Source organism: Engraulis encrasicolus, chromosome 11 (genome assembly GCF_034702125.1).
Source record: "Engraulis encrasicolus isolate BLACKSEA-1 chromosome 11, IST_EnEncr_1.0, whole genome shotgun sequence".
NCBI classification, from domain to species: domain Eukaryota; kingdom Metazoa; phylum Chordata; class Actinopteri; order Clupeiformes; family Engraulidae; genus Engraulis; species Engraulis encrasicolus.
Window position 1 is genome coordinate 31,221,987 of NC_085867.1, and position 27,720 is coordinate 31,249,706.

At 46.0% G+C, this 27,720-nt stretch overlaps 1 protein-coding gene across 3 annotated transcripts in view; it reads left to right on the forward strand.

The window, feature by feature from the left end:
- The window catches only part of psd3l (pleckstrin and Sec7 domain containing 3, like), a 199,774-nt gene that overhangs the window by 116,648 nt on the left and 55,406 nt on the right, over positions 1 to 27,720 (forward strand). For all 3 annotated transcript variants that reach the window (XM_063210436.1, XM_063210437.1, XM_063210438.1), the window contains one exon: positions 716 to 805. In XM_063210436.1, the coding sequence (XP_063066506.1) occupies positions 716 to 805 (90 nt within the window). The remainder of the gene's footprint in view (positions 1 to 715; positions 806 to 27,720) is intronic.

A 27,720-nucleotide genomic window follows, 5' to 3' on the forward strand; every position in this document is an offset into this window, starting at 1 on the left:
GCCTGTGAAAGATAAATAGAATACAATTTAAAGCTGAGAGAAAGTGTACCACACATACCTAATCAAAAAAAGCAAAGAATTTGTCGAATATGAGGATTTGTTCTTCTTCTAATTTTGGATTAATTGTCATTTATACTTTCCATAGTGACAAACACATGCTCGTCACCCATACACAATGTACTGTATGTGAGAGCAAGTGTTTTGTGACTAAGCCATATGCGCTGGTACACTGACCTTATGTGCTGGCCAGGCCTTCTGCTGTTGAGTGAAGGGACGCGTGACGATGGGCTGTGTGATGTGTCTGATGGTCCACATGTCATGGGCCGTGTTGTTATGTTATGCGTTCAGCTTGGGATGCGGATGAGAAGGCATTTAAGGATAACTGGCCGAATGCGTGTCAGCAGCAGAACAGAGCACCTGGTGTTCTGACCAACATGTGCCTGTGTGCGTGTGCGTGCGTGCAGTGCACACATGCATGCATGTGTGTGTGAGAGAGATGTAGAGTATGGTGGTGGTGGTGGTGTGTGTGTGAGTGAGTGGTTGTTTATATGTGTTTGTCTGTCTGTATATTGGTTTGCGTGTGTCTGTGTGTATTGGTGTGGGTGGGGGTGTGGGTAATAGAAGTCCTTGAGAGGGAGGGAGGGAGGGAGGGAAGAGCGAGGGAGGAGAGTGATGTATGGGCACCTGTAACGAGTATCTCCCCACTGTCTTGCAGAATATCGGGAAGAAGATGACGTGTCAAGAATTCATCAATAACCTGGATGGCCTAAACGAAGGGCAAGATTTCCCCAGAGACCTCTTGAAGGTAGGTGAAGCACGCACGCACTCCACTCTTCCTCTCTTCCTCTCTTCCACTCATCCACTCTTCCTCACATTTGGCCTTCAGAAACGAAAGCGGCCATGATGAGAGGTCCTCAGAGATACACTGTTGCGAAACGGTAACAGACTTGCTAACGAGTGAATGGAGACACCAATGACATGGAAAGAAAAATGGTGGATGGAATTCAGTCCAACTTGAGATTTTTTTTTTTGCACACCTAGAGTTGGAGATGACTCGTAGATCATATACCATTTTCCTTCATCTTTGTTTTAGGTTTAAGTTTAAGTGGTCAGTTTGCGGGAATAAAACAAACCAAAAATCCGGTAGAATTGAGTCCAAATGATTGGACACTTTGGATGCAGGGAAGGATGAGGTTAGCACTCGTCACTTGACAAGGTAACACAAACTTCCTTCATTTTCACCCCTGCCGTGTACAATCAGAGGTATAATCCGATCCCCCTGAACCAGCACGTGTCCTTGTATGGGCCATTCAAACCTGACGTTCACCTGATCTACGGTACACCTGATATATCTCACGCCACTTACAAGTGCCAAAGGACAAAACACTTTCTACTAGTGTATTAATCAGAGCAAGTCGGAGGTGGCGTCACCGGAGACCGGACTAAAGGTCTCTGTGCTGTGGGCAGGAAAGCTGAAAAGGTGGGACAAAAAAAAGGTGGGTCTGTTGTCACAGGCCCGGGGAGAGGGGCTGAAGGGGGGGTGCAGAATTGGGTCCTCATTACATTGTATTAATCGAGTAAGGGGGGGCTTTCAGTTTGAGTTTGTCCTAGGCCCAGGCTGGCCAAAGCCGTCGGTGGCCCTGGCTTGTGGACTTGCACTTCAGACAGCAGTCGTGGATGACAATACCAGCAGTGGATACCGTTACAATGGAACGAAATAATGACACAATAGTCAAGTCAGTCGATGGCTGACCTACATATTACCTATTCAGCTCTCGACGAGAATGACAAAAGGGACAAGCCACACAAAGGCAGAGGTCAAGGGTGTTGTGGTGGCTGGCTGTGGTTTTGACTGGCGAGCAATGACACTTGAGGAAGAGCTAAGGCCTGTATTTACTTGTCTACATTATATCTTTTGAACAGTAAACTTTAGATATGACATTTTTGGATTTGTTCGTTAAAGTCCTTAAAGTGAAGATGGGAAATGATTTTCATACTCTTCTTGCGGCTGAAGATGCTGAATCGATGGATACTATAGGCATCTAAAATGCTGGTTGGAAAATAAAACCATCAGTGGCTTGGATGTGACCATTTGTGCGCACACATGCTGTGTGTGTGTTTGTGTGTCTGTGTGTGCGCGTGCACACGTTGTGCTTGCCTGGTCCAGCTCAGTGCCTTGGAGCCATCCATATCAACCTGCTGGGACTTAGTCATCTTGGACAGCTGCTACCATTAGTCTTGTAATGAAGAGCGAGTGAAGCGGACTTGGCGTGCGTGCGTGCGTGCGTGCGTGCGTGCGTGAGGCACCCAATGGACTACCGCCTCCTGCAGCTTTCTTTCCTTTCTTTCTGTCCGTCCCGTGCTGTGTGTCTGTGTGTGTCTGTGTCTGTGAGCACGTGTGCGTTTGTGTGTGTTTCTATGCGTGTGTGTGCGTTCGTTCACAGGCCTGTAGGCCTCCTGTAGATCTCTGTCCCTTCCGTATCCTTCCGTTTGGGTCCAGTGCTATGCTATATACTGTACTGAGCTGAGCTGAGCTGAGCTGTGCTGTTGGCAACAGTGACTCCGTATTGGCAGGCTCGGAGGTGTGGCCGAGGGCCTCAGTCCTGCGTCGGCAGACCAGAACACGACCCCGATGGGCACGCGGCTCCGGCTCCGGCTCCAGCTCCGCTGCCCAGGGGAAAAAGGAAATGAGCTCTCCCTGCCAAGAACCTCCTCTCAGCGGGCATAAATAATGAAACGAAACCATCCCCCCGTCACACCTCCACCTCCACCCTCACCTCCTCCTCCTCCTACACCATCAGTACTGTTGCGCCTCCATTATTCCGACACTATGCCACCACCACCACCATCTGATATACATTATGAAATGATCCTCCATCTCCTGCCACCTCCATCTCCGTCTGTAGTACCTCCCCCCTCACCTCCTCCTCCACCATCAGCTCTGTTATAACACCTCCATCATACCACCACTATCCCACCACCACACCATCGGATACAACTATGAAGTATACTCAAAGTGCTTTAAAATGCATAGAGACACAGACACATACACACATGCCGGTACAAACACACATCTTCACACATTCACACAACAGCTCTGGAGGCTGCCGTACGGGCCAATTGTCTGGGTTCACGTGAGAGAGTATACACACACACACACACACACACACACACACACACACACACACACACACACACACACACACACACACACACACACACACACACACACACAGAGTAATAATGGTCCTAAAAAAGATAAGTAACCGCCACTATCCCACCTATTACCACTCACCATCACCACCACCATCACCTCTCTACAACACCACCAATATAACACCAACCAGACCTATATAATAATATAACACCAACCAGACCTGTATAATAATATAACACCAACCAGACCTGTATAATAATATAACACCAACCAGACCTATATAATAATATAACACCAACCAGACCTATATAATAATATAACACCAACCAGACCTATATAATAATATAACACCAACCAGACCTATATAATAATATAACGCCAACCAGACCAAGATAGGGATGCAAACGATTAATCGATTAATCGACTTTAATCGATCAATGCATTAATCGATTAAAAAACATTAATCGCAATTAATCGACAATTCAACTGACAAGAGACCCAGGTAAAATGGCCATGTGAAGAGTGTGTTAAGTGAGGTGTGAATAGTGGTAATATTTAAATCACCTTTGAATTAAATAATTGAAATCATTTAAATGTGGTGTTTTCTCTCCATTTTTAATACAATATTTTAGATTGAGTAGTTTTTTACCGAGAAACTTTGAGATTTCGGGGAAAACACCGCTTATCAATTAATCGTAAGTCGATCGATAAGGCTATCAACTAACGATCAATGAATTAATCGATAATTTGCATCCCTAGACCTATATAATAATATAACACCAACGAGACCTATATAATAATATAACACCAACCAGACCTATATAATAATATAACACCAACCAGACCTATATAATAATATAACACCAACCAGACCTATATAATAATATAACACCAACCAGACCTATATAATAATATAACACCAACCAGACCTATATAATAATATAACACCAACCAGACCTGTATAATAATATAACACCAACCAGACCTATATAATAATATAACACCAACCAGACCTATATAATAATATAACACCAACCAGACCTATATAATAATATAACACCAACCAGACCTATATAATAATATAACACCAACCAGACCTACACCACCATCCCCTCAATCACCATCATTTCACCACCGTTAGCATCGCTACCACCACCTGCACCACGATAGCACTCTGCTACCACCACCTCTACACAAGCATAATTACACCACTGTTAGCATCGCTACCACCACCTGCACCACGATAACACTGTGTTACCACCACTTCTACACAAGCATAATTACACCACCATTACACCCACCCCTACACCTGCACTGTTCCAGCACTCATCACTCCACCTTTACTCAGCTCCTGCTTCCCAACATATCCACTTTTAATAAGGTGAACTGACACGCACATTTCTGCACACGCAGCAAAAACTAGGAAGAAGGGGTTGGGGGTACTGGGGTTGGAAGGGTGGGGACTTGGCTAAGACATTTTTGCATTCACCACAGTCTGCTTGGCAAGGTGCTTTGGCACATGAGGTGGCCAAGAGTTGGTGGCCATGTCAATGTCCTCTAAGGAGTAGAGTGGTGCATGTGTGAGTCTGTGCGTGTGTGCGCGTGCGTATATGCATATATGTCTGTGTGTGTCTCTATGGTGTGCAGGCACGTCTGTGTATGCGTGCGTGCGTGTGCATGTGGGTGTGGCTGCTTTTACTCTCTGCGTCTTCAGCCAGGTACTTGGGGTTTTGGGCAAGAGAAGTGGCGTTTCATCATGCAAGCTTTTTATGGCCCAATCACCAGTCTCCCCCCATGGGGGGTAGAAGCTTGCCCCGGCGGCCTTTTGTGCTTTTTAGACGAGAGCGAAATGAGTCATAAGAGTGGTTGATGGAGAAACAAGCGGAGGATGATGATGATGATGATGATGATGATGAAGATGATGCAGGTGGGGGCGGATGGGCACGGCCATGGAGGTAAAAGAAAAAGTTTCAGTTGTTTTTGTTGCATATACTGTATATTCAGAGCTTCACTGGGCTATTTTTGTCGTCGCCTTTGAATTTGAGGTGAAACGCTGTATGTCTGGACCTTTTGTGGATGCATGCATTGGGGAAAAATATATGCGTTGTTTTCTGTCTGTGTGTGTTTTAGACTGCTCCTCAGTTCAGCTCGCCCCTACCGTAGATGGTGGAGGAAGAGCGGTGCTATATCTGCAGCATGTTTCCTGCAGAACATTTGGTAATCAAGGTGGGTGGGGGGTGGACAGACCAGACAGACAGACCGACAGACCTACAGACAGACAGACAGACAGACAGACAGACAGACCTACAGACAGACAGACCTACAGACCTACAGACAGACAGACAGACAGACAGACAGACAGACAGACAGACATGTCCCCAAGCGGAAATTCGTTTTCACCACCACCACAACAGCCAACATGAAGTCATACAGCATACAAGACAGAAATAAAGACATCAACACCACTTGAACACTCTATTTAACAAATACATGTACACTCAGGCATTGTCAGATGACCTAAGCACAAAATATCCCAGACAGACATGAGGACATCAGCACCACTGAATAGCAGATACAATACATGTACACTCACACCATTAGGCAGTATCAGAGACATCAGCATCATCATTTGAAATGCTATGTGGTGTAGGTTTCATTCGAAAAAAAAAGTAATGTTTGTTTTTAAAGCAACTTTATAGATTACATTCACAATTAAAAAATGATCAGGTAACTAGTAAAAGTGGCAGGTGTTTGTTGTCAAGGTGGCCCCTCTAACTGTACAAGGCTGAACCTTTCTGCAGTCACTAGCTGGCTGGCTGGCTTACACAGGTTAAGTGGATCGATATGAATTAGCCGGTTTCAACAAGCCCAGCTTTCTTCTTTGGACCTTGAGTCTGGAGCCTCTCTGCCTGCCTGCCTGCCTTCCTTCCTGCCTGCCTCTCCATCACACCCACGAAGTGAGTCACTCCGACAGTGGCTTCTTCCGATTAATTTTGATGGATGACACTGTCCTTTTGAAGCGCACCGTGGCCGTCGGTGGCCGTCGGTGGCCGTCGGAAGGAACTTGAAATTGGTGACAAATGTGTGCCGGCATCGTCGAAGGCCCCTCTTGTTAAGCATAACGTTGTTTCATCCAGAGTAGTGTTTCTCAATGGGGGCGGTAAAGCCCCTCAGGGGGGCGTTGAGAAGGATACCGCTGAGAGGGAGGCCTGTGCTTAGCTCCCATTGGGGTGCATTAGTCCATTTCATTTTTCAATACTAACGGGGGGCGTTGGTCGGCTGACAGTGAGATCAAGGGGGCATTGGGAGGCTTGTGATGAGGCCGAGGGGGTGTTTGTTCAAAAAAGGTTGAGAACCACTGATCCAGAGAGTTCTGGAGCTCAAGTCAGTCCGCGCTATGTACAGTATCTGTTGCATAGCTACTGAGACAGGCTGAAGCCTTCGCATGCAAACGTCTGACCTGAGAGCAAATTAGCATAGACAAATAAAGGTGGAAAAAGTCAGCTTCAACCATGATTTTGGCTCCCACTTTATCTGAGGAAGGGCCATTGACCTGAAATGTCTAATGCCTATAAGTTACATGCCTAATGACGTACAGTAAGTAACTTGTAAGTTACAGCCAAAGACATGTGCTAAGGGCCCACTAGGTCCATTACAATTATATCAAGGCCTTATTGGCTGTGAAAAAGAAATGTGTGACTAGACGCCTAACAGATGATCACTTATCACTTGATAACACTTATCTTATTCATTTTTACAGATGGGCATATGTTAGTGGACTTATAGATAGGCTTGTATTAGTAAAGTAAAGTGTTAGCAAAAGTTGGGTAAAAAAAAATCCTGATTGAAGCAGATTTTTTCCATCATTATTTGTCTGTGGCCCAGATAGCATGCCCTGATGCATCCACGTGCCTTCTCATATGTTAATGCTTCGAGCCCCGGTGCTGTTATTTGAATGTGCACACTGGCATGATTGTCACTCTGACACTACCAGCGTGTCACCACCGCTGCGTTTCCATGCTGATGCTGCGATGTGTGACTATCAAGAATGGCTCTTCTTACCCCATCACGTCTGTTTTGATCAACGCTGAAGGTGTCTAATAACACATGCATTGTGCGTCGTTACGCCCCCTCCTTTCCTGCTCCCCCCGTTAACACACTTTGTTATGAGACGTTGTTACATTGTCACCACACACACACACACACACACACACACACACACACACACACACACACACACACACACACACACACACACACACACACACACACACACACACACACACACACACACACACACACACACACACACACCTTTCAGGGCAAGAAGTGGCAGGCATTTGCATTTTCAGACAATGGTTTCTTATTTCTGTTTCTCCCCTGTGCAGGTCTAATTATGCATATATGCTGGGGGGGGTAGGAGAGAGAGATGTAGAGAGAGAGAGCGCGAGAGAGAGAGGTAGAGAGAGAGAGAGGTAAAGAGAGAGGGGGCTAGACAGATGCTTTCACATTTTCAGCATTGCATTTCCTCAGAGCCATTTCACTCACACGCAACATGTCAGTAGTCTTCTGCTTATCATTCCCTGCCCACCTGCCCACTCCTGAAATGTCGATTCCTTCTTCAAATAAATTGACAGCCTACATGTAAACACAATCTTTTCCTGTAGCCATATATTTTCTACCACTTTTGCTCCCTCTATCCAGTTTATTGAGTACCCTTGAAAACGAGACCCTCGAGAACTTTCATCTTGGAGGGGCTATACTCAAATAACGAATTTGATTTTGAAATACCTCTTGCCTTGGTTTCATCCAGTATATAATACAAACTAATGTACATATACATAATATATTTGATTGTGTATTAAATATACTGTATATTTGGTCTTCAAATACCAAATTTGGACACTGCCACGGATTTCATCCTTAAGTGTTTTATTTAGTTGTGGATTAAAAGAAAGAAAGCGTTAACTATGAGACTCAGAAGTGACGCAATCATTTGAAGTACCCTTAATGAACCTGCGGTAATCAGCCGATGTTTTATTCATGAAGATGTCCTCATGTTAGTCCTCTGCCGGTTGCCAGTTGCCTTTGTGTGCGATTCATCGTCTTGCGTTACAGCACTCTAGTCATTTTCTCTTAATCTTGCTCGGCCACGGAGTTCTATTCAGTGCCGTGAAAAGCCACCTGTGCAGCTAAGAATCTACTGATTTTCTTTGTGTGTATGTGCGCGTTTTTTTTTTTTAACTCATCGCATGCAATGGCAGGCTCATTACAGCAGAGTGCCTTGTTGTTATTATCATAAGTGTTCTACCGTGGTGGGTCTTAATGGTCATAATGTTTAGACACACAAGTCACCAGATAGGTGTTGTTCAGTGCCGTTCACGTCATTGCGTGTGTTATTTTTACACTAGTCATACAATCCCAGAGCCGGAAGATCCTTCCCTCCACTGGCACTTCATCCACGGGGATGGGTGGCCTTTTCAAAGGCGACGAGACATCATCAGATGGAATTAAAAGCTAATGCAGATAAGACCAGCACGCCACTGTTGCCATTTGCAACAAAAACAGATTCATTACAGGACAGACATTAAAGTTTCAGTTTCATGTTGAGGACATACACAGTTGATGGTTGCCAGGGTGAAATAATACTAAACACGTTTCCTTGTTGGAGCACAGACCGCACAAAATAGCAGTGTTTACAGTGAAGCGCTGCAGGCTATCTGTCTGTGTATCTCTGGACCTAACCTTTATGCTTTAAAACGTGCAAGAGAAATGAGGAATCTCTCTCTCTCTCTCTCTCTCTCTCTCTCTCTCTCTCTCTCTCTCTCTCTCTCTCTCTCTCTCTCTCTCTCTCTCTCTCTCTCTCTCTCTCTCTCTTTCTCTGGTTTAGAGGCATCTTTTTCACTTCAGAGTGGCATGAATAAGATTGCTATTCCCTGTCTTGTACACACTGTTATAAAAATGGTAAATCGACAGTTTTTTTCATAGGGTCTGGCAAGGCTACTGCTATGCATTACAAAGGTTCAGGGTGAATGGTCCTGTGAAATTTAATGCATGTCATACATACGCATTTGGTTAAGTTTTGTCATGCATTTTCCCATTTTAATATTACCTACAGGCACTAGTAAATGTCGATCCAATGGTTTTGCTTGTAAAATGGTCTAATGGTCCAGTTAACGTTGTACTAGGAGGAATTGTTTATTGTAATGAGTCTTTTTATATCAATGATTTCACGGCCATATGAAATTACTAGTCTACAGGTGATATCCATCACTACTTTTGGCCGATATGCATCCTGCATGAGCATGGCACTGTCGGCCCTGCCGTGGCCTAACGGTAGGGCACTGGGTTACTATGCCGGCAACCCAGGTTTGATTCTGGCCCGGGTCATTTTCCGATCCCTCCCTATCTCTCTCTCCCCACTCATTTCCTGTCTGTCCTTCACTGTCCTGTCAAGAATAAAGGCGAAAATACTTTAAAAAAAAAAAAAAAAAAAAACTTTCTTTAAAAAAAAGAGCATGGCACTGTCACTCAGTTGCACAGCAGTTCTAAAACACCCATTACTGATGCTTTTAAAATTCGTCACACTTTGAAATGTGCTTGGGTTTGCTTTTAGTGAAGACTTTTTTTTTACAAAACCATTTCCGCTGCAGTCCATCGGGTTAGTATAGGGGGCTGTCAAAGTCACCACCACCACCAGCAGCACCGTAAAAGCCAAAGAGAGAAATTCATGTGGAGACGAACCCCTGTGTTATTCCGCTAAGTGCTGCAGTATATTTTTTGGGAGGGCACTGCTTCTATGAAACATTACAAGGCTGACCTTATGAGAAAGCATTTCTCTCTCTCTCTCTCTCTCTCTCTCTCTCTCTCTCTCTCTCTCTCTCTCTCTCTCTTTCTTTCTTTCTTTCTTTCTTTCTTTCTTTCTTTCTTTCTTTCTCTCTCTCTCTCTCTCTCTCTCTCTCTCTCTCTCTCTCTCTCTCTCTCTCTCTCTCTCTCTCTCTCTCTCTCTCTCTCTCTCACACACACACACACACACACACACACACACACACACACACATACACACACACACACACACACACACACACACACACACACACACCATCCCCGCTCTCCTCAGAGGTAGAGGCCATTGACTGGCAGAGTGGTGTGGCATTGTGCTTCATCACCACCTGCTTGCCTGCTGCCTCTTGCGCGTGACTATTCGTTCATTCGTTTGGTCTTTCGCTCTTTCTTTCCTTTTTTCATTCCGTCCATCTGTACTCTTACTTCCTTTCCCTTATTCATTCTTTCATTCATTCTTTTAATTTATTGTATTTTATTAAAGGATCCCCATTAGCTTGTGCCGTAGCAGTTCAATCAAGTTTTCCTGGGGTCCTCAATTCAAAACGTATCACACCACTCACAGCACACCATCCTTTTCCTTCTTTCATTTCTACTCTATGCTGCTTTTGACTTTATTGGCAATAGGAAGCAGGCAGGGCAGAAGGTGACGTTGATTGGCAGAGTGGTATGGTCTAATGTTCCATCACCACCTGTGTGCCAACAGCATATCACGGAGGTCGTTTTGCGACCACCATTTTCTGCTTGATTGACAGCCAAGGTATCAAGGTTATATAGGACACTACGGTATATTATCCATATGGAAAATAGTGCAGCTTCCCTCCTGCAATATTAAACAGGGTTTATGCCAGTGGTGTGCATGTCATATCCAGTGACTTGATGTGCTCCTGTTACATGCGTAGTTTGGCAATCATGAGGAGTGCTTGAGAACCACATACGTTGGCTTTAATTATATGAGTATGTTTGATGATAATTATGATTATAAAATAATGTACGTTTATTTCAAGAGGCTGTAAGGGTGAGCATGAAACAAACTGGTTACCCTGACAGTAAAACTGAGTATTGTTTTTCGAAACAGATGCTGGCCTGGTTCATACCAAATTAATTTAAGATAATCTGTGTCTCCTTCATATAGTAGAAGAGCAATAGTGGTTGAACCCAGATGGCCAGTGTTTAAATTTGATTCATGTGAATGCTCGATTTTCCAGTGCATAGCCATAATTACAAGGTAGTTTATGGACCTGTGCCTCTTTTTGCACCATGCAAATTTAATGAAGCTGATTTGTCTTGGGTCTCCCTGATATGTGTTATGCTGTGTAGCCCTCTGCGGATGGGAAAATTGTGAACCTGTATGGTAGTGTTTCTCAACGGGGGCAGTGGAGAACCCCAGGGGGGGCGTTGAGAAGGAAACAGCTGAGTGGGGGTGGGGCTTAAGTTCCCATTGGGGGGCATTCGTCTATTTTATTATTCAGTACTAAGGGGGGGGGTGGCGTTGGGAGGCTTATGATGAGGTCAAGGGGGCGTTGTGAGCTTTATGATAAGGTCAAGGGGGCGTTTGTTCAGAAAAGGTTGAGAACCACTGCTGTATGCAGACCTTCGCTGCCCTCCTAGACCTAGACCCTCAAATGGTCTAATTAGAACACAGGCCAACAAAATGGCCAGCTCATTAACCATGCAGACGTGACCTTTGGCTCTGATAGGTCAATGTGTTTTGACAGCGGGCTCTTGCATTCCATTGTATCCAGGTAACCCGCTTTCAAAAGCATTCTGGAATGAGTTAGAATATTGCATATACATTACACGCCTTCTAACACTCATGATGCCCATTTTTGTAATGAATAGCAAGTGCCATGATGTGGACTGATTACATAAAGTGAATTTAATCCAGTTTAATGATCCGTGTGTGTGTGTGTGTGTGTGTGTGTGTGTGTGTGTGTGTGTGTGTGTGTGTGTGTGTGTGTGTGTGTGTGTGTGTGTGTGTGTGTGTGTGTGTGTGTGTGTGTGTGTGTGTGTGTGTGTGTGTGTGTGTGTGTGTGTGTGTGTGTGTGTGTGTGTGTGTGTGTGGTGACCTGATGACTTGGCCATGCTTCTGGCCTTTGTTATGACGCCCTTTGATGAGCTCCGTCATCATTCGTCAGATAAAGGAGAACCAGACTACGGCTGTTGTTGTCAACCTTGCATTTGATTGGTGGCTGAAGAGGATGCATTCCAGCCCTCTCCTTTATCTTCTGCTGTATGTGTGCGTGTGTGTGTGCATGTGTGTGTGAGAGAGAGAGAAAGAGGGAGAGTGTGTGTGTCTGTTAGTGTGTGTGTGTCCATCCACCTGTGTGTATGTGTGTGTGTGTGTCTGAGGTAAGGGGCCGTTGGTGGTGATGGTACGTTGCACACCACCGCTCTGCAGACGGCCAGCATCCCTTTTCCAGGGCCGCGTGCGGCGTGCGGCGGTCGTCTCAAGGGCCCACTTACAGCTGAGTTATCCTCCTCCTCTCCCGCCGTGTCACCGCCATTGCCATCTCCAGCCAACCGGCAGCTGATTAAACAGCCGAGCGATTTGCAAACCCTCTCCCAACCTCCAACCCTCTGTATGTGTGGGTGGGTGTTTTTGTGTGTGTGTGTGTGTGTGTGTGTGTGTGTGCGCACTTATGTAGATGTGTGTGTACCTGTGTATGTGTTCATGTGTGCATGAGTGGCTGTCCGTGTGTGCGTGTGTGTTGTGTGTGTGTGTCTGTGTATGTTTGGGTGGGTGGTTTTTGTTTGTGTGTGTCCTTGTGTGTACATGTGTATGTGTGCACGCGTGCCGGGGTTTTGTGTACGTGAGTGTGTGTGTGTGTGTGTGCATGGTGTGAGCAGGTGTGTGTGAACGTGTGTGTGTGTGTATAACCTGAACATGCGGCTGGCGTAATGGCCAGCTGGGTCCATGATCACTTCTGCTAGTCCATAGTTCCGCAGAGCACATGCCGTCTAATCGCTCTTTTATACGCCCAAATTCATTAATCCTGTCATAAACCTTTATTGCGTACATGTTGTCAAATTGATTTTTCTCTGTTATTAATACCACACGAGTGTACTCTACTAGGCCAGAATGATTAAACAAAACTTAAGTCAACCCTGCCATCAATCTAACCACAGCTTTGCGTGCATGTCACTACGTATTGTGTGTTATACGCGTTGTACTAGTGACTTTTTATTCCCTGTGACTAAATGTGACATCGTTGAGCAGCGGTCCTTGTAAACATTCTTAAAATTCATTCCACAGCGGGAGGCAAGGCAAGCAAGCACATCCTCTATGCTCATGCTTTGTGACGGGCCATTTTCATGTTGTTATATTTAAGTCCCATGACATCCAGATTTTGATTCATGTTGTGTTTGTTTTGCATTTATATACATGTGTGCGTGTTTGTGCGTGTCTTCCTCCTCATTGCTTGATCCACCCTTCTTTAGAGTGTGCATTTGTGTGTTTGTTTGTGTGTGTACAGCGTGTGAGTTTTGTTTGGTGTTTGTCATTCCTTGTACCTCCCCAGTGCCTTTGGTTCTCCCTTTCTGTGTCTCTACGCGGGATGTTTTTGAGCCACCTCATTCCTCAGATCCTCCCTTTCTGTTTTTCTAGTGTGTGTGTGTGTGTGTGTGTGTGTGTGTGTGTGTGTGTGTGTGTGTGTGTGTGTACACAAATTTGCATGCATGTGTGTGTGCATATGCATGTGTATGTGTGCGTGTGTGTGTGTGCCTTAAGTGTACAAACGTGTGTGTGCGTGTGCGTGTGCTTGTGCGTGCGCGTGCGTGCGTTCGTACTGCAAATGTACACTATATGGAGCTTGGTTGGTGGGCTAAGTGAGGGGAGAATGAGGAGGGGGGTCAGCCAGCCAGTCAGCCTCTTGTGTGTTTGTCTTGGAGAACAATGCGCGCGAGCACTGACCTTTGGCAAACAAGGGGGGCCTTTCGCATGTAGCGGCTGTGTAATCAGACACTAATCTCCCCCTCTGAAGCCACGCTGACATTTCTATTTCCATCGGCCATTGCCGCTTCCACCTTTTAACAGCTGTTTTCAAGCATCATGCCAGCCAGTCCTCCCTCTTAAACGGCAACAATTATTTGGTCTGTCGCCAGCATCTGAGGATGAAACAACACGACACAACAAAACACTCATTTGTTTTCTTTTGCCATGTTTGTTGTTGTTGTTGTTGTTGTTGTTGTCCGCCTTTCTTCATTGTCTTTCTTCATTGCCATCCCCCCCAATAAAAAACCAGCACTCCTTTGTTTTGTTTTGATATGTTGTTGTTATTGTTGTTGTTTTTACCTTTTTGCCCATCTGCCTTAATTTTTGTTTGTCTTTCATTCTTTCGTTCCTTCCTTCCATGTTCATCTGTCTTTCAAATGCCACCCAGCTCCACGTAATGTACAAATGAGCTCAAGGCTGTTTCCTGAAAACATTACTGCGACGAAATGATGGCATTAGCCTTATTCATGTTGAAAAAAGGAGGCTCACACGGTTGCTAATGGCGAGAGGGCTATTATAAGACATCCATTATGGGCTGGGACGACTCAGTCGTTTGGCTATGCCGCATTAATTGCACTTATTTCCGTCTCGTCTCGGCATCGCAGCAATTTGCATTTATTAGTCTTTTTTTATTATTAGCGCTTTAATCCCACCGCTTTTTATTATTTGCGGCGACTTGGGTCCGTTTTGTGACGCCCATTGCCATCAGGCTCTATTGAGGTCATCTGGCTAGTAGCTTGCTAATCACAATGCATTCTGGACTAGGAAAAAACAGTGACATTTAAACAAAAAAAGGTCAATCCTGTCCAAATTTCAGCGTACCGCTTGGGAATGTTACACGTCCAGAATGCATTGGTTTAAGTCTTCCTCTCCGATAGGGAAAAGATGTATAACTTAGAAACTGATATATGGTCTATCTAGTATACAATTCTTATATGGCACACATAAAAGTGGGCCATTGCTCATTTTCCTCATGTAAGTAAGGCACACATTCACTTTCCATGTGCCTCGACATGCACTGTAAATATTGTACATGGAATGTGTAAGGGTGCTTACTTATGTGGCACATTCTGTAAAAGTGGCCCATTTTTTTTAGACACGATGTTATAATACTTGTATGCCCCTGTAAGTTTAGTATTAGGTATTTAGTATTTAGTATCGAGGGATCTTTTTTCCTATGGGCAAGCCATCCAGCCAGTCAGACTATTCAAACAAGCCCAGTTACAGCGCTAGATCTCCTTGTCATGTTACGTGTCCCGTCTTTTGATGAGTGCCCTGGCCGACCCCCTCTGCCTCACGTCCTGTCGCCACCGCTGGCCCGCCGTGTCATTTGTGGGCGTCTGAGAGTGACACCCATTAGATGGAGTGCGAATAGGTCAGGTGGCAGCACGACGGGGCGTTCATCCTCTCAGCCTGACAGGAGTGCATAAAAGCTCAGACATTTCTCCCCCTGCCATTAAATCATCTGGAGTTTCCACATAGCACATAGCTGCACAGCCATCCTTTGCGGTCAGTGCGTAGCAGCAGCGCTTGTACATGGCCACGCGATCGCCCTTCAACACCACGGGCCAGCCTGTAAATTCTCTAGATTGACCCATGACAAGACGTGTGTGGTTCTGGGTCTGGGTCTGGGTCTGGGTCTGGGTGGGTGTGGTGTGGTGTGTTTGACCCTCCCCTAGGCTAGTTTAATTTAAAAAAAGGACGGGTGCTTCGTGATTTATGTGAAATGTATAACTTTTTGCCATAGGCTGTTATATGATAAACTCCACAGTCTCCCCATGGCTACCCATGGTTCTCCTGGGAGAAGAGTGTGTAGGGATTGATGGGACACATGCTGACCCCTCTGTATGGCAAAGAAGAGAGGAATAGAGGAAGAGAGAGGGGGGGAGAAGAGAGAGGGAGATAAAGGGAGAGAGAGGGGGAGGAAATTATAGTTGGAGAGAGGGATGGAGGGACAGTTGGAGAGAGGAAGGTGGACAGAGGGAGAAAAGGAGGCAAAAAAGGGAGGGATGGAGCAGAGGAGCAGAGGGAGGGATGAAGGGATGAGAGAGGAATAGTTGGATGGAGGGATAGAGAGAAGGATAATGGGAGAGAGGGATAGTTGGAGAGGCAGTAAAATATTGATGCCATAGTTAGCTTGATGAATTGGATGAGCACTCTGTTATGGAGCTACTGCCATTACACACACACACACACACACACACACACACACACACACACACACACACACACACACACACACACACACACACACACACACACACACACGCATGCTCACATACCCAAAGCTCCCAAAGGGGGGTTCCTATGACACGCTGATCCCCATTGGGCAAACCACCATTTGTCAGATCCTTATCTGTTATTTTTAATTGGAACTTTTGCTCTCCCATTTCGTATCTTACCGGTACTTTTTTTCCCCAACTCTTCTCCATTTACACTCCCCAAGTTTCTTTTCATCCGTTTATTTTTTTACCCTTCTTCTCAGTTCTCTTCACTTCTCTGTGACCTTGCGTAGGATGCCATCCCTTTTGTGAAGCGAGAGGTAAGGAATCCGGGGTTGAAAAAAAAGAAAAAGAAAACCCCAACTTTGAATATGAATGAATCACTTCGAAAGCACAGTGTTTTGAATAGCCTATCCTTGCGTTCCTGGAGATTATACTACTGACTGGTAAAAGGCTTCTTGTTATCTCAAGGTGAATTGGGGTGAAGTGCGTGTGTGCATGTGTGTGTGTGTGCATGCATGCGTGAAGGGTGTATTTAGGGGAGGGGAGAGGAGGGAAGGGGATGTATTTAGTCGTTGTCACCTGATGGTTCTCGAGAACGCAGAACATTCCCCGTGCTCAACAAGCGGTCGTGTGAAGGCACCTGTCATGTTGTGATGGATTTAGCAGTATACTGTATTTAGCAGCGACACACGACTCCCCAGTAGCATGCTTACCATCTAGACACACTGGACCCTGCAGCGTGTGTGTGTGTGTGTGTGTGCGTGTGCGTGTGCGTGTGTGTGTGTGTGTGTGTGTGTGTGTGTGCGTGTGCGTGCGTGTGTGTGTGTGTGTGTGTGTGTGTGTGTGTGTGTGTGTGTGTGTGTGTGTGTGCGTGTGCGTGTGCGTGTGCACGTGCGCGTGCGCGTGCGCGTGTACACATGCATTCGTGTGTGTGTGTTTGTCTCTGTGTTTGTCTGTCCCTGTGTGCATATGTAAGGGCACTCTTACACATCCTCATAAAGTTCAAAGCTGAAATTGTGTTATTTGTTTTATATCCTTGGAAATGGGCCGTTTTGGCAGATCAAAGTATTGGGGCTGTCATTGCCTAAAGGTTAGGCAGGCTGTCTTGCAACCCTCATCCATGGCTGAAGTGTCCTTGGACAAGGCACTCAACTCTGCATTGCTCAAGGGACTGTAACCGATACCTGTATCTAAATATCAAAGTTGCTTTGGATTAAAGCATCAGCAACATGTTACATAATGTAAAATTTACAGAAACAACCTAAATATGGAAACTGTAAAAACTTGAGGTTGAACATGTACACTGTATAATGCTTCTTGTACTTGCTTGATGGCATAATAGATAGTAGATAAACAAGACAATGGGAGTGTTATACATTAGATTTTTCTATCTAAACTCAATTTGTAAAAGCAAATGAATAAACAAAATAAAATGCACACTGTTGTTGTTTGCCTTTAGGCTTTTTAGGCCCATAGAACTCTCCTTAAACCCATCTGTTCTGTGTGCTTGCAGGCTGGTGGTGTGGAGTAGGGGTGGGCGATATGACGATATTATATCGTGAATCGCGATATTGAGTAAAATATCGTCTCGAATCTGCCAAAGTGGAGAAATCGTATAGATCGTCTTGCAGTGAGGATGTTTATTATCAGTATCAGAGTGACGTTTTCTCACTTGTGTTGTTGTCTTAACTTTATTCTTTACATTATTGTATTCCAATTGTACACTTTATGAGAGTATCATCAGTGTGTTAACATTTTATTGACTGCAAATTACAAATTGCAAGTATATGAAAGTTGTTTTTTGTTGTTTTTATTTTTTGGATGGAAGATCGTGATAAAAAATCGGAATCGTGATTTCATGTTAAAAAATCGTGATACAACATTTTTGCCATATCGCCCACCCCTAGTGTGGAGTATGCATATTTGCATAGCTGAGTTGCTTAGCTGTTAGTCCTCCATATACGTACATACATAGCATATGCATTGCATTTGCCCAAAGGTAATTGTGCCCGTTGCTCATACCAGTATCTCACACCACATCATATAATAGAGAGAGAGAGAGAGAGATGGAAGGTAATTGGGAGAGAGTGTGCAAACTGGGAAAACACAGAAAGAGAAAAACAATGGACAGAGCTGAGAGAGAGAGAGACAGATAGAGAGAAATAGGGAAGAGGAGGAGGAGGAGGAGGAGGAAATGAGTGTGAAAATGGGACCGAGGGAGCCCTCAGTGTTGTGGAATGACCTCTGGTGTTGTGTGCTCACCTCCTCTCGTCATACACGGCTCTCACAGTGGATGGGCGGCGGGCGCGTTAATGTCTCAGCCTACACGTTCATTTACACATCTCTGTGTAGGAAAGGTTGTGCATGGCACCCATGTGAATTTGTTACCACTCCTAGATGACTCTGTGTCTCAACAGGGGCGGTACAGCCCCCCAGTGGGTGTTGGTGAGCTCTAGGGGGGCGTTGAGAAGGATGGAGCTGAAAAGGGGCAGTGCTTTGTTGCCATTGGAGGGCATTAGTGCATTTAAAAAAAAAATAACATGGGGGGGGGGGGGGGGGGGGGGGGGGGGGGGGGGGGGGGGGGGGGGCGTTGTCATGAGGCCAAAGGGGTGTTTGTTCAAAAAAGGTTGAGAACCATTGCTATACACTGATACTGAAACCTTGGCTATAACAGCAAGGCAGAACACTAAGACATAGAAATGCAAGACACTGAAAATTATTTTACATTTATCTATCGGTACGGTATCTATATGTCTATCAATCTATCCATCTATCTATCGATCGATCGATCTATCTAATCTAAGCTTCAAGGTATGTATGAAACTTAAGAATATTCTACAATCTTCAGAATATGTATATTTTATATGCAGTATATGTAGTATTTGAAATATACGGTACTGAAGTCACCTATACAATTTACCTCCACCTAAATATGGTGTTAGCACTCAACATGGGTGAAAACAGAAGGAGCACCACCACACAGCATCAAGGTGTTTGCACTATGTTTTTGTCTGTTTTTTTTTGCCTGGCAGGGCAGAGCAGTCTAGGAGCATCTGCTATGGAGGAATACCCGTGGTGACAGAGATGAATAATTCACACGACTTGTGTGTGCCGGAGGTGTGGGCTCTGGTAACTCGACACAGGGAAATTAAAAGACTACCTGTTCTATGGCATGAATGAACACACAGCCCACCTGTCAACCTACCTACTCACAAGAAGTGCTCTCTCTTTCTTTGTGTGCTTGTGTGAGCAGGTACGTGCGTGCGTGCGTGTGTACGTCTGTGTCCACATAGGTAGATTTTTTTTTAGGCTCTCTCTCATATTGTGTTTTGCCGTGGCCTTTTAAGACATCATTCATCAGAGCATATTACCTCTCCAGTCTGAGGTCAACTACAGTATTTTCGAATCCCAAAGCCAGCTTGCAGTGGCGAAGCTACATTGTCAATTCCTGGGTTGCAGTCAACTGCTAAGCTTTGTGGCGTAAACTCAGCTCAGCTCGGCTCAGCCCAGAAAGCGTCTCCTACTCTCTGCTCTTCTTCTGTGAGATCACGTTGCCATACAACAAAAACAGGCCAAACGCCCACGTCTTCTGTGGTGGGCATTAAAATACTGTGAAAGATGCAGCGAGGGGGGAAAAGAGAGAGAGAAGACGACGACGACGGCGAAGAAGAGTGTGGGGGGAGGAGAAGGAAGATAAGATAGGAGGTGGAGAGAGAGAGAGAGAAAAAAGGTGTCTTTTCTCTTCTTCAGCACTGGGCAAGGAGCCAAAGGCTGAGAAACAGATGTCTTCCATGGTAACGTGCTTCTTGAACATGCGTCCAATGCTCTCGCTGTGCCTGTGGTGGTGTGGTCTACTAATGCCCATGTTGACATCACACGAGGGTATATGTGGACCAGTTGCTTTGCTTGTTTTAGCAATGTGCTCTTGACCAGCTGTCTAAAAAAAGGAACTATGAGGAGAAGAATCAGAATGCTACTGTTGTCATGGTATTGTCATGGAGACCTTCATACGTTTATGGAAAATATGTTCTTTTTATCCTTTCATGTTTTTAGACCCGATTTTTACATGTGGATATTTTTCTAAAAGCATACTTATAATGCATTTGGGCCTTTTGTTTACAGTTTTTAGCCACCTACCTATTTTAGAAGATCTCAGTTTTAAGTGGATGTGCAGTCCATAGTAAAGCAAATTATTCCTGTCATTATGGCCAGTTGTCAAAAAGGAACTGCACATAATTAAAGAATGACTGAAAACCTTCTCGCTGACAGAAACCTTGACTGAATAGAAAATCACATCAAAGTAATGTGGAGGAAGCAGTTTGGTAAGAATGTGCCATTGACGAGTTGTCAAAAATAGAACTCGTAATTAGAATCAGAGTAAGAATGATCTCATTACCAGGGTACTGTAAACTGATTGGAAAACTACTCAGTGTCTCATTGCAAACACATTAGTTCCATAAAAAAACACTCCTCACACATCATTCACTGCGAAACACACGCCCACACACCATTACCCACACATGTACACGTTTATCTCCTGCTCCATCCGTCACGGTCATTCACACTTTATGGTCTGTGCACATGTATAGTAGAAAAATTCAAGACACCGTCGGCAACCGTAGACAAAAAAACCCCCAAATAAACTATGCTATGAACAACCGAAGTGAAACGTATACCGCCATTCTGCAGAATGCCTGTGCAATGATTCTCCCATCTCACTCTGAGACATCCCTCCATTTGACAACATTCCACTGTGAACAAGGCCATTTGAAACGATTCCTTCACTGCCCATTTACAGCCATACGTGCAACATACAGCAACCATGCCATGTTGAGTTAACTCCTGCACGCACTTCATGATTGGCCACTGATTAAGTGTCTTATTGCGTTTTCATGCGCGTTTCCTCCATGTCTGTACCTACCGTCAGCAGTTTTGAGGCCGGGAGCGATCGCGGTGGGCCATCAGCATATTGGCCAAGCTAAGGGCTGTGGTGGCCACTAATTGTGTTAATCCCTCCTCACTAAGGAAAGGGATTGGGGGGGGGGGCTTTGGTATGTCGAGTCACTCACCACTTCCTCTGCTAGCACCATCAGCTCGTTAACTAGCCTGTCAAACATGTTTGGTCTGCTGCTCTGGGAGCCCCAAAGGAAGAAAAAAAAAGATAGACTGGGTTCAATGAGTGCGGGCAGGGTTCATTGAGTGTGTGGACAGAGTTTGTATGTGTCTTTGTGTGTGTGTTGTGAAGATCACTGCACAGTGCAGTGGGTGCAGTACGGGATATGGACCCTGTTCAATTTTCTTGGACAGAAATTTGTGTGTGTATGCGGTATTGGGCGCGGGTGCTTGCGTCTGCACAAGCTACACGTCTGCATGTGTGTGTCCAAGCATGTCAGACAAGTTATGTTACACAAGACCCGTGGACTGGGTGCATATGGAGAGGGGCTCGCTGTGGGTTACTGGAGGCAGCTGGCCCTGTTTTGAGTCACTACAGCAGAGGCTGATGGGAGGAGAGGGGATGGAAGAGAGAAGAGAGAAGGGATGGATGGGAGCAGAGGGTGCGGTGCGGAATATGGACCGCACTGCATGAGCTACATGTCTGCATGTGTGTGTCTGTCTAAGCATGTAAGCGACTGATCATTACACAAGGTGCTGGGACTGGTGCATATGGAGAGGAGAGGGTCTCGCTGTGGGGTACAGCTGGCCCTGTTTGAGTCACTACAGCAGAGGATGGTGGGAGGAGAGGGGATGGATGGATGAAATGAGAGAGGATGGATGGGATGGATGGATGGATGGATGGAGGAGAGGAGAGGAGATGGATGGCTGAAGACTCGTCTGCCTGATTGCATGGCCAACAGCAACGTCCATCTGTGCTGCCTCCTTTTCCCAGTCACCCAAATGACAAAAACAACACACACACACACGCACAATTACAAAAACCGCACACGCACGCGTGCGCCAGCACTTTTGTTCTGTTTCTTCTTTCTTCCTCTCCCTACAATTAGTGCTCCATCTTGTTATGACTCAATCCTGCATTGGTGTGCTCAGCAAGTCTTGAGCCTCCTGCTATTTGGCTGATGGAACGTATTCTCCTCACACTCAGCGCAAAGGGGTTGGAGTCATCTTGTAAGTGTTGCACTGGCGTTGGTCCCCCCTCGCGTTAATGTGATCAGCGGCGCTTTAATGGCAAGTTGATGGGCTTTCAATCGCGCCACAGCATATGTTTTTAGACACACAGTGAGCAAGAGCAAATGGTTGATTAGTACATAGAACAGAGTCATTTACGGAGTAATTTAGAAACCCTCTCTGCCTGTGAAAACTATCTACTTTACTTGTCTGTAGCCACTCAGCTAGATGTGTCTGTTGTCGAATTGAACACATTTGATTGGGTGTTTTTGCAAAGTAAAGAGAAGAGAGGCTCTGGAAATGAGTGGGAGAGAGATATGGGAAGGATTGGGATTTGACCAAGACGGGATTCGATCTTGGGTCCTCATGGGCAGCAGCCCACATGTAGTATTACATTACATTACACTTAGCTGATGCTATTATCCGACTTTCAGTTTCAGGTCGTTGCTTACAGTTCCTGGAGCAATGTGGGGTTTGGTCCCTTGCTGAAGGGCACTTCAGTCATGGATGGTGTTTGGAGGGGTAACGGTGGGGGATTCGAATCTGCAACCCTCTGAACGTAGCACCACCTCCCTAACCATTAGGCCTATGCTGCTCTAGTATGGGTCAATTAGCGCTGTGGCTTCTGTACAGTACATCAACTTCAAGAAAGCATGGAGCACTGCTCTGCCAACATTCAATTACTGTACATTGTTTTCCACACAACTTTTGCATGAACACCGGCAGTCAGCTCTACCATCGCCACCTGTTGATTAAAATACAAGTCGTATCTTTTATTGTATCATCTATGGACTATTTTGCTGCATAGAATGTGACACCGGAATTGCCGCATTATAAATTACTTTGCAATGCTGTCGGAACTGATGTTATTGTCCTATGGCCCCCTCTCCTTTCTCCTTTATATTTATGTGTATGTTTGCATAGCATTTTCATTATGACTACCACCTGCTCCATCATACCAAGGCAAGCGGAACTCCTTTCCCTCGGAACAATCTTTTTTTTTTTTTTGCTGTTGGTTCTCCCTCCTGGGTACCTGACTGGTTTTCTCCGATAGTGACTGACTGAGTGAGGTGAGTCCGGGCGTGTGTGAGTCTGTGCGTGCATGCGTGCGTGCCTGCGTGCATGCGGTAAGTACCTCATCCTGAGTTGTCACGGTGCTGTGTGCAGGCACAAGGCATGACGGAGCAGACCGATGCCAGCAGGCCGATGGCCATGACTCCGGAGCATATTTTACTCCATGGGTAGTGGGTTACAGTGAGAGAGTGAGGAGGGATGATACCGGGGGGGTGTTATTGAGAACAGATGGGCGAGATGAGGCATCACATCAGCTTCAGAGTACCCTGGTGCCCTATGCCAACCCACCTTCATCCGGCACTGCACCACACCACTCTACACGGCACTGTGTTTCTTTTTTAAATAAACTCAATGATGCGGGGGTGGGGGGGTTGGGAACAGATGGGAGAGATGAGGCATGAACCTCAACAATGATTATATTAGGGCACAGGGCCATGGTGCTGTATGCCAACCGACCCACCCGCACTGCACTGCACTGTACTGTACTACACTGCAAAGCACTGTGCTGCGCTGTGGTTCTTTTTAAGCAAACTCAACAAAGAGTAAATTACTACCACAGTAAGAGGGGGTAAGGATGGTATGGAGGATGGGGGCGGGTAGTGAACAGGTGGGACCTCAATGGCTATCGTGTGAGGGCACAGTGACCTGGTGCCGTATGCCAATGGGCCCACTCTTAACACTCCGCACTGCACCTCACTGCACAACACTGCACCATGCTTCTTTTTAAACGAACTCCACAAAGAGGAAATTGGCAATCACTGCCACCTTCCAATCCACAGTCACCTTTTTCATCTTCTAACTCGTCCTTGAGTTGGTTTAAACTAAAAGGCAACCAAGCGCAAACAACTCTTTTTCTAAGTCTCCCTTTTCCAGTTCATTTACCCACAGAGGTGTTTTTGTCTTTTAAGTGCCACAACAACAATAATCAGCAATCAGTCCACTTGTGCGCCTACTACAACACCCCCTCCCTACACAAGCCCAACCGCTCCACCCCCTTGCTCGCTGGCGCGTCTCTCGCCACCTTAAGAAGCACGCTCCGCCACTTGTCCCGATTCGCCGTGCCTTGCCTACGCTGATGATGGTGACGGGCACAGAAGAGGTGCCGCGCAGTGCCGGGCTTCAGGAAAGCCAACAGAGAGGGGGACAAATGGTCAGTCGTCCCGGTCCCGGAGAGAGCTCGGGGCCCCAGAATTGGGTCCTCTTTATATTGTATGTATTGGTCGGTTGGGTCCTTTCGAATGATGTTGTCCCAGGGCCCGGCCAGAGCTGTTAGTGGCCCCTTCTGTGGCAGAGGTGCGGTGCGAGTACTCCGCGCGGGCACTTGGCAGCCGCCGCGCTGCACTCTCAACTCTCAAGGTCGCCCCCGTTACATCCAGCAGCGGCAGGCAGCAGCACGACAACGGCCAGCCGACCGGCCGTATCTAAGACAACACTGCTCCTTAAGGTCCTCATGCTTGTGTGTGTGTTTGTGTGTGTGCATGCGCGCGTGCGAGCGCACGTGCGTGTGTCTGTGTGTCCGTATCAGTGTGTGTTTGTCTGTGTGTCCGTATCAGTGTGTGTGTGTGTGTGTGTGTGTGTGTGTGTGGGCGCTTATGTAAAGGTGTGTAACCACGTCTGTGTGTGCGTGTGTTTGTGTAAGTTGGTGTGTGTCCGCATAGGAAGGAGCTCGATTACACGCTCACACCCTTCTGTTCTGAGTGGTCTGCAAGCAGCACCGTGCAAAGGTGCAATCTTCCTCATCTTCCTCACCTGCTTCAACTTCCTCGCCCCTGGCCGTTCCTGCCTCTGTTCACACAGCAGACCTCTGCTATTGTGTGGGGTTATTGAGTGTGTCATGCTGCACTATTGAAAGTTACGGGTGCGCACCATCAATATCAATAGCAATAACCCAGGCGCCAGGCAATCGTTGTGGATGCTGTGAAAGAGAATGGTGTGCAACACAGCCTGAGGAAGATCCCACTAGACCAAGAGGATTTGAAACATTGCAGCTTGAATAACAAATACAATGAAAAATTGTTTGCTTTGTTTTGTTTTGGCCAGTGTTACAGACCACACTCTCATACTGTGTCTGCCACTATGTTTTCAATTCGGCCTAACCTGGACAGCAGGGAAGGTTTAGGGGAGTGGAGGGGGGACAAAGGGGTCAGTTGTCCCAGGCCCGGGGAGAGGGGGCGCCCGGAACTGAGTTCTCATTACATTGTATGTATTGGGTGGGTGTGGGAGGGGACCCCTTTACATGACTGTCCTGGGCCTGGCCAAAGCTTTCAGCGGGCCTGCTAGGTAGAGACTTTTCCCCCCTCCTTCCTCAGTCTCATCTCGCCAGTCAGTCCTTCCGAGACCCAAGCCAAGCCCACTGAGTGGTGCATCTGCCATGGAGGAAGTGGAGGGGTGTAAGTCGTGATTCCTTGCCGGTGGTGCCAGTGGGCGAAAAGAGATTCTGCGTACAGCAAGCAAAAAGGCCACGAACTCAATTTCTGGAGAGAAATGTGCAGCATTTGAAAAAGGGGAAAAAAACACCAGCATGCAATCAGTGGCAGAATTGCATTTCTGTTAATGCAAATGTTAAGGTAGACGTGGTATGGATTACCCAGCCACCAATAGAAGGAATTGAATGCAAACACTCCCAGCAGATTGCCAGCCATTGGATTCATTCAACAGACTGGTCACAGGTGGCTAAGGCCAAATGAGTTTGATTTAGAGGCCAACGTCAAAGTCAATGTTGTCATTTTCTCCACATTGACTAGACATACGTACACTGGAGAGCCCCATGGGTTCACGTTCAAAAAATAGAAACACCATTACAGACGCGAAAGAGTACTGTGAGTAGCTTCAGATAGCCACATCTGCCCTACATTGCTACTACTGTATAAGGATCGCGGACGTTTTTTGGGTCTCAGACGTCAGGGGATACAACCACAGCTAATGCCATAAATTAATTAATTATAGTTAATTAGTGTACTGCAATGAATATGCTTCTTAGATAATCCACTGAAAACAAACAAAAAATACAATTTAATCCATACTATATTGGCATTAGCTGTGGTTGCACCACCCTGACGTGTTCTACTCTTAAAATGACATTGACCCCATAATATTTATGTACATTTGGTAGTGGCTGTTAGCTGCTGTGCTGTGTGTCCGCAGCCCTTCATAATGGGTGCCATTGAAGGTTGACTGCCTTTCACAGAGTCTTAAGGCTGCATCTCATTTCTCTGTCTTCCCCCTTCCGTTGGTTTTGCACATTAATTCCCTTTCCTGTAGACGTGAGGAGGACCTCCTCCGTTTCCCGTAGACTTGCATTAGGGGGACAAAGCAAGGCCAAATTCCGTGTTCCGCTCTGACAGCCAACTGTCAACTGACCTTGGCAGCAAATCTCTTAAAGTTTTCACTTCGCTCCACTTCACCCTGTTCTTTCGCCTCTATAGAAATGAATACAGGATTTTGCTTCACTTCACCAATTGCTCTCTTCTCTCCATTCATCACGTGTCCCTGCCATTAGGCTTACAGTAGCCTCATGTCTCTGTCTGATCCTCCTCCCCACGTTGGTTCAACCGTGAGTGACCATAGGGAGGTGGTCTTAAGGTCAGAAGGTTGCCAGTTCGAATCCCACTTTTATCTTTCCCTACACCTTCATCCATGGCTGAAGTGGCCTTGAGCAAGGCATCTTTAGTAACCCCATGTTGCTCTACTAAGACTGTAAACAATATCCTGTAAATAACTGATATTTACCTTGGATAAAAGCATCAGCTAAGTGTAATGTATTGCAATGTAGTGTGTGAGGACCATCTTAGCTCCACTACAGGAGAGGGCATTGAAGCCGGCCCCTGTCTGCCCCTGTCATCGTGTTTTGCTCTGTCAGTCTGTGAAGCTGTGTGTATAGGTTTGAGGTTCACAGCCACTAATGTTTCTCGCTAAGAAGAGAAGGCGTTGGTAGCGGAATTCCACATCACTTGGTCACAAGTGCCATTCAGGCGTGGGCTGGTTTCAGTGACTGGCCATGAAGTGCCATGCCGAGCCAACCATTAGGGAGCTTTCTATTTCTGTGAGCGTGCTGCAGCATAAATCCTCCCCTGGTTCCTTTCTTTCTCTCTTTCTTTTTGTCTTTATTTTGAAAGGACACAGCAGGGCTATGGGCACTCCTTCACTCAGTGGGAAAGTACCGACATTGAATATGTGCGATGAGAGACAACTTTGTTTGCATCATACAGAGGCTCAGGTGACAATTTGTGGGATATAAACGTTATGTGGCAGACATCACACGATAATTATTATTCAGTTATTTCCACCGTGGATAAGAGTGACTT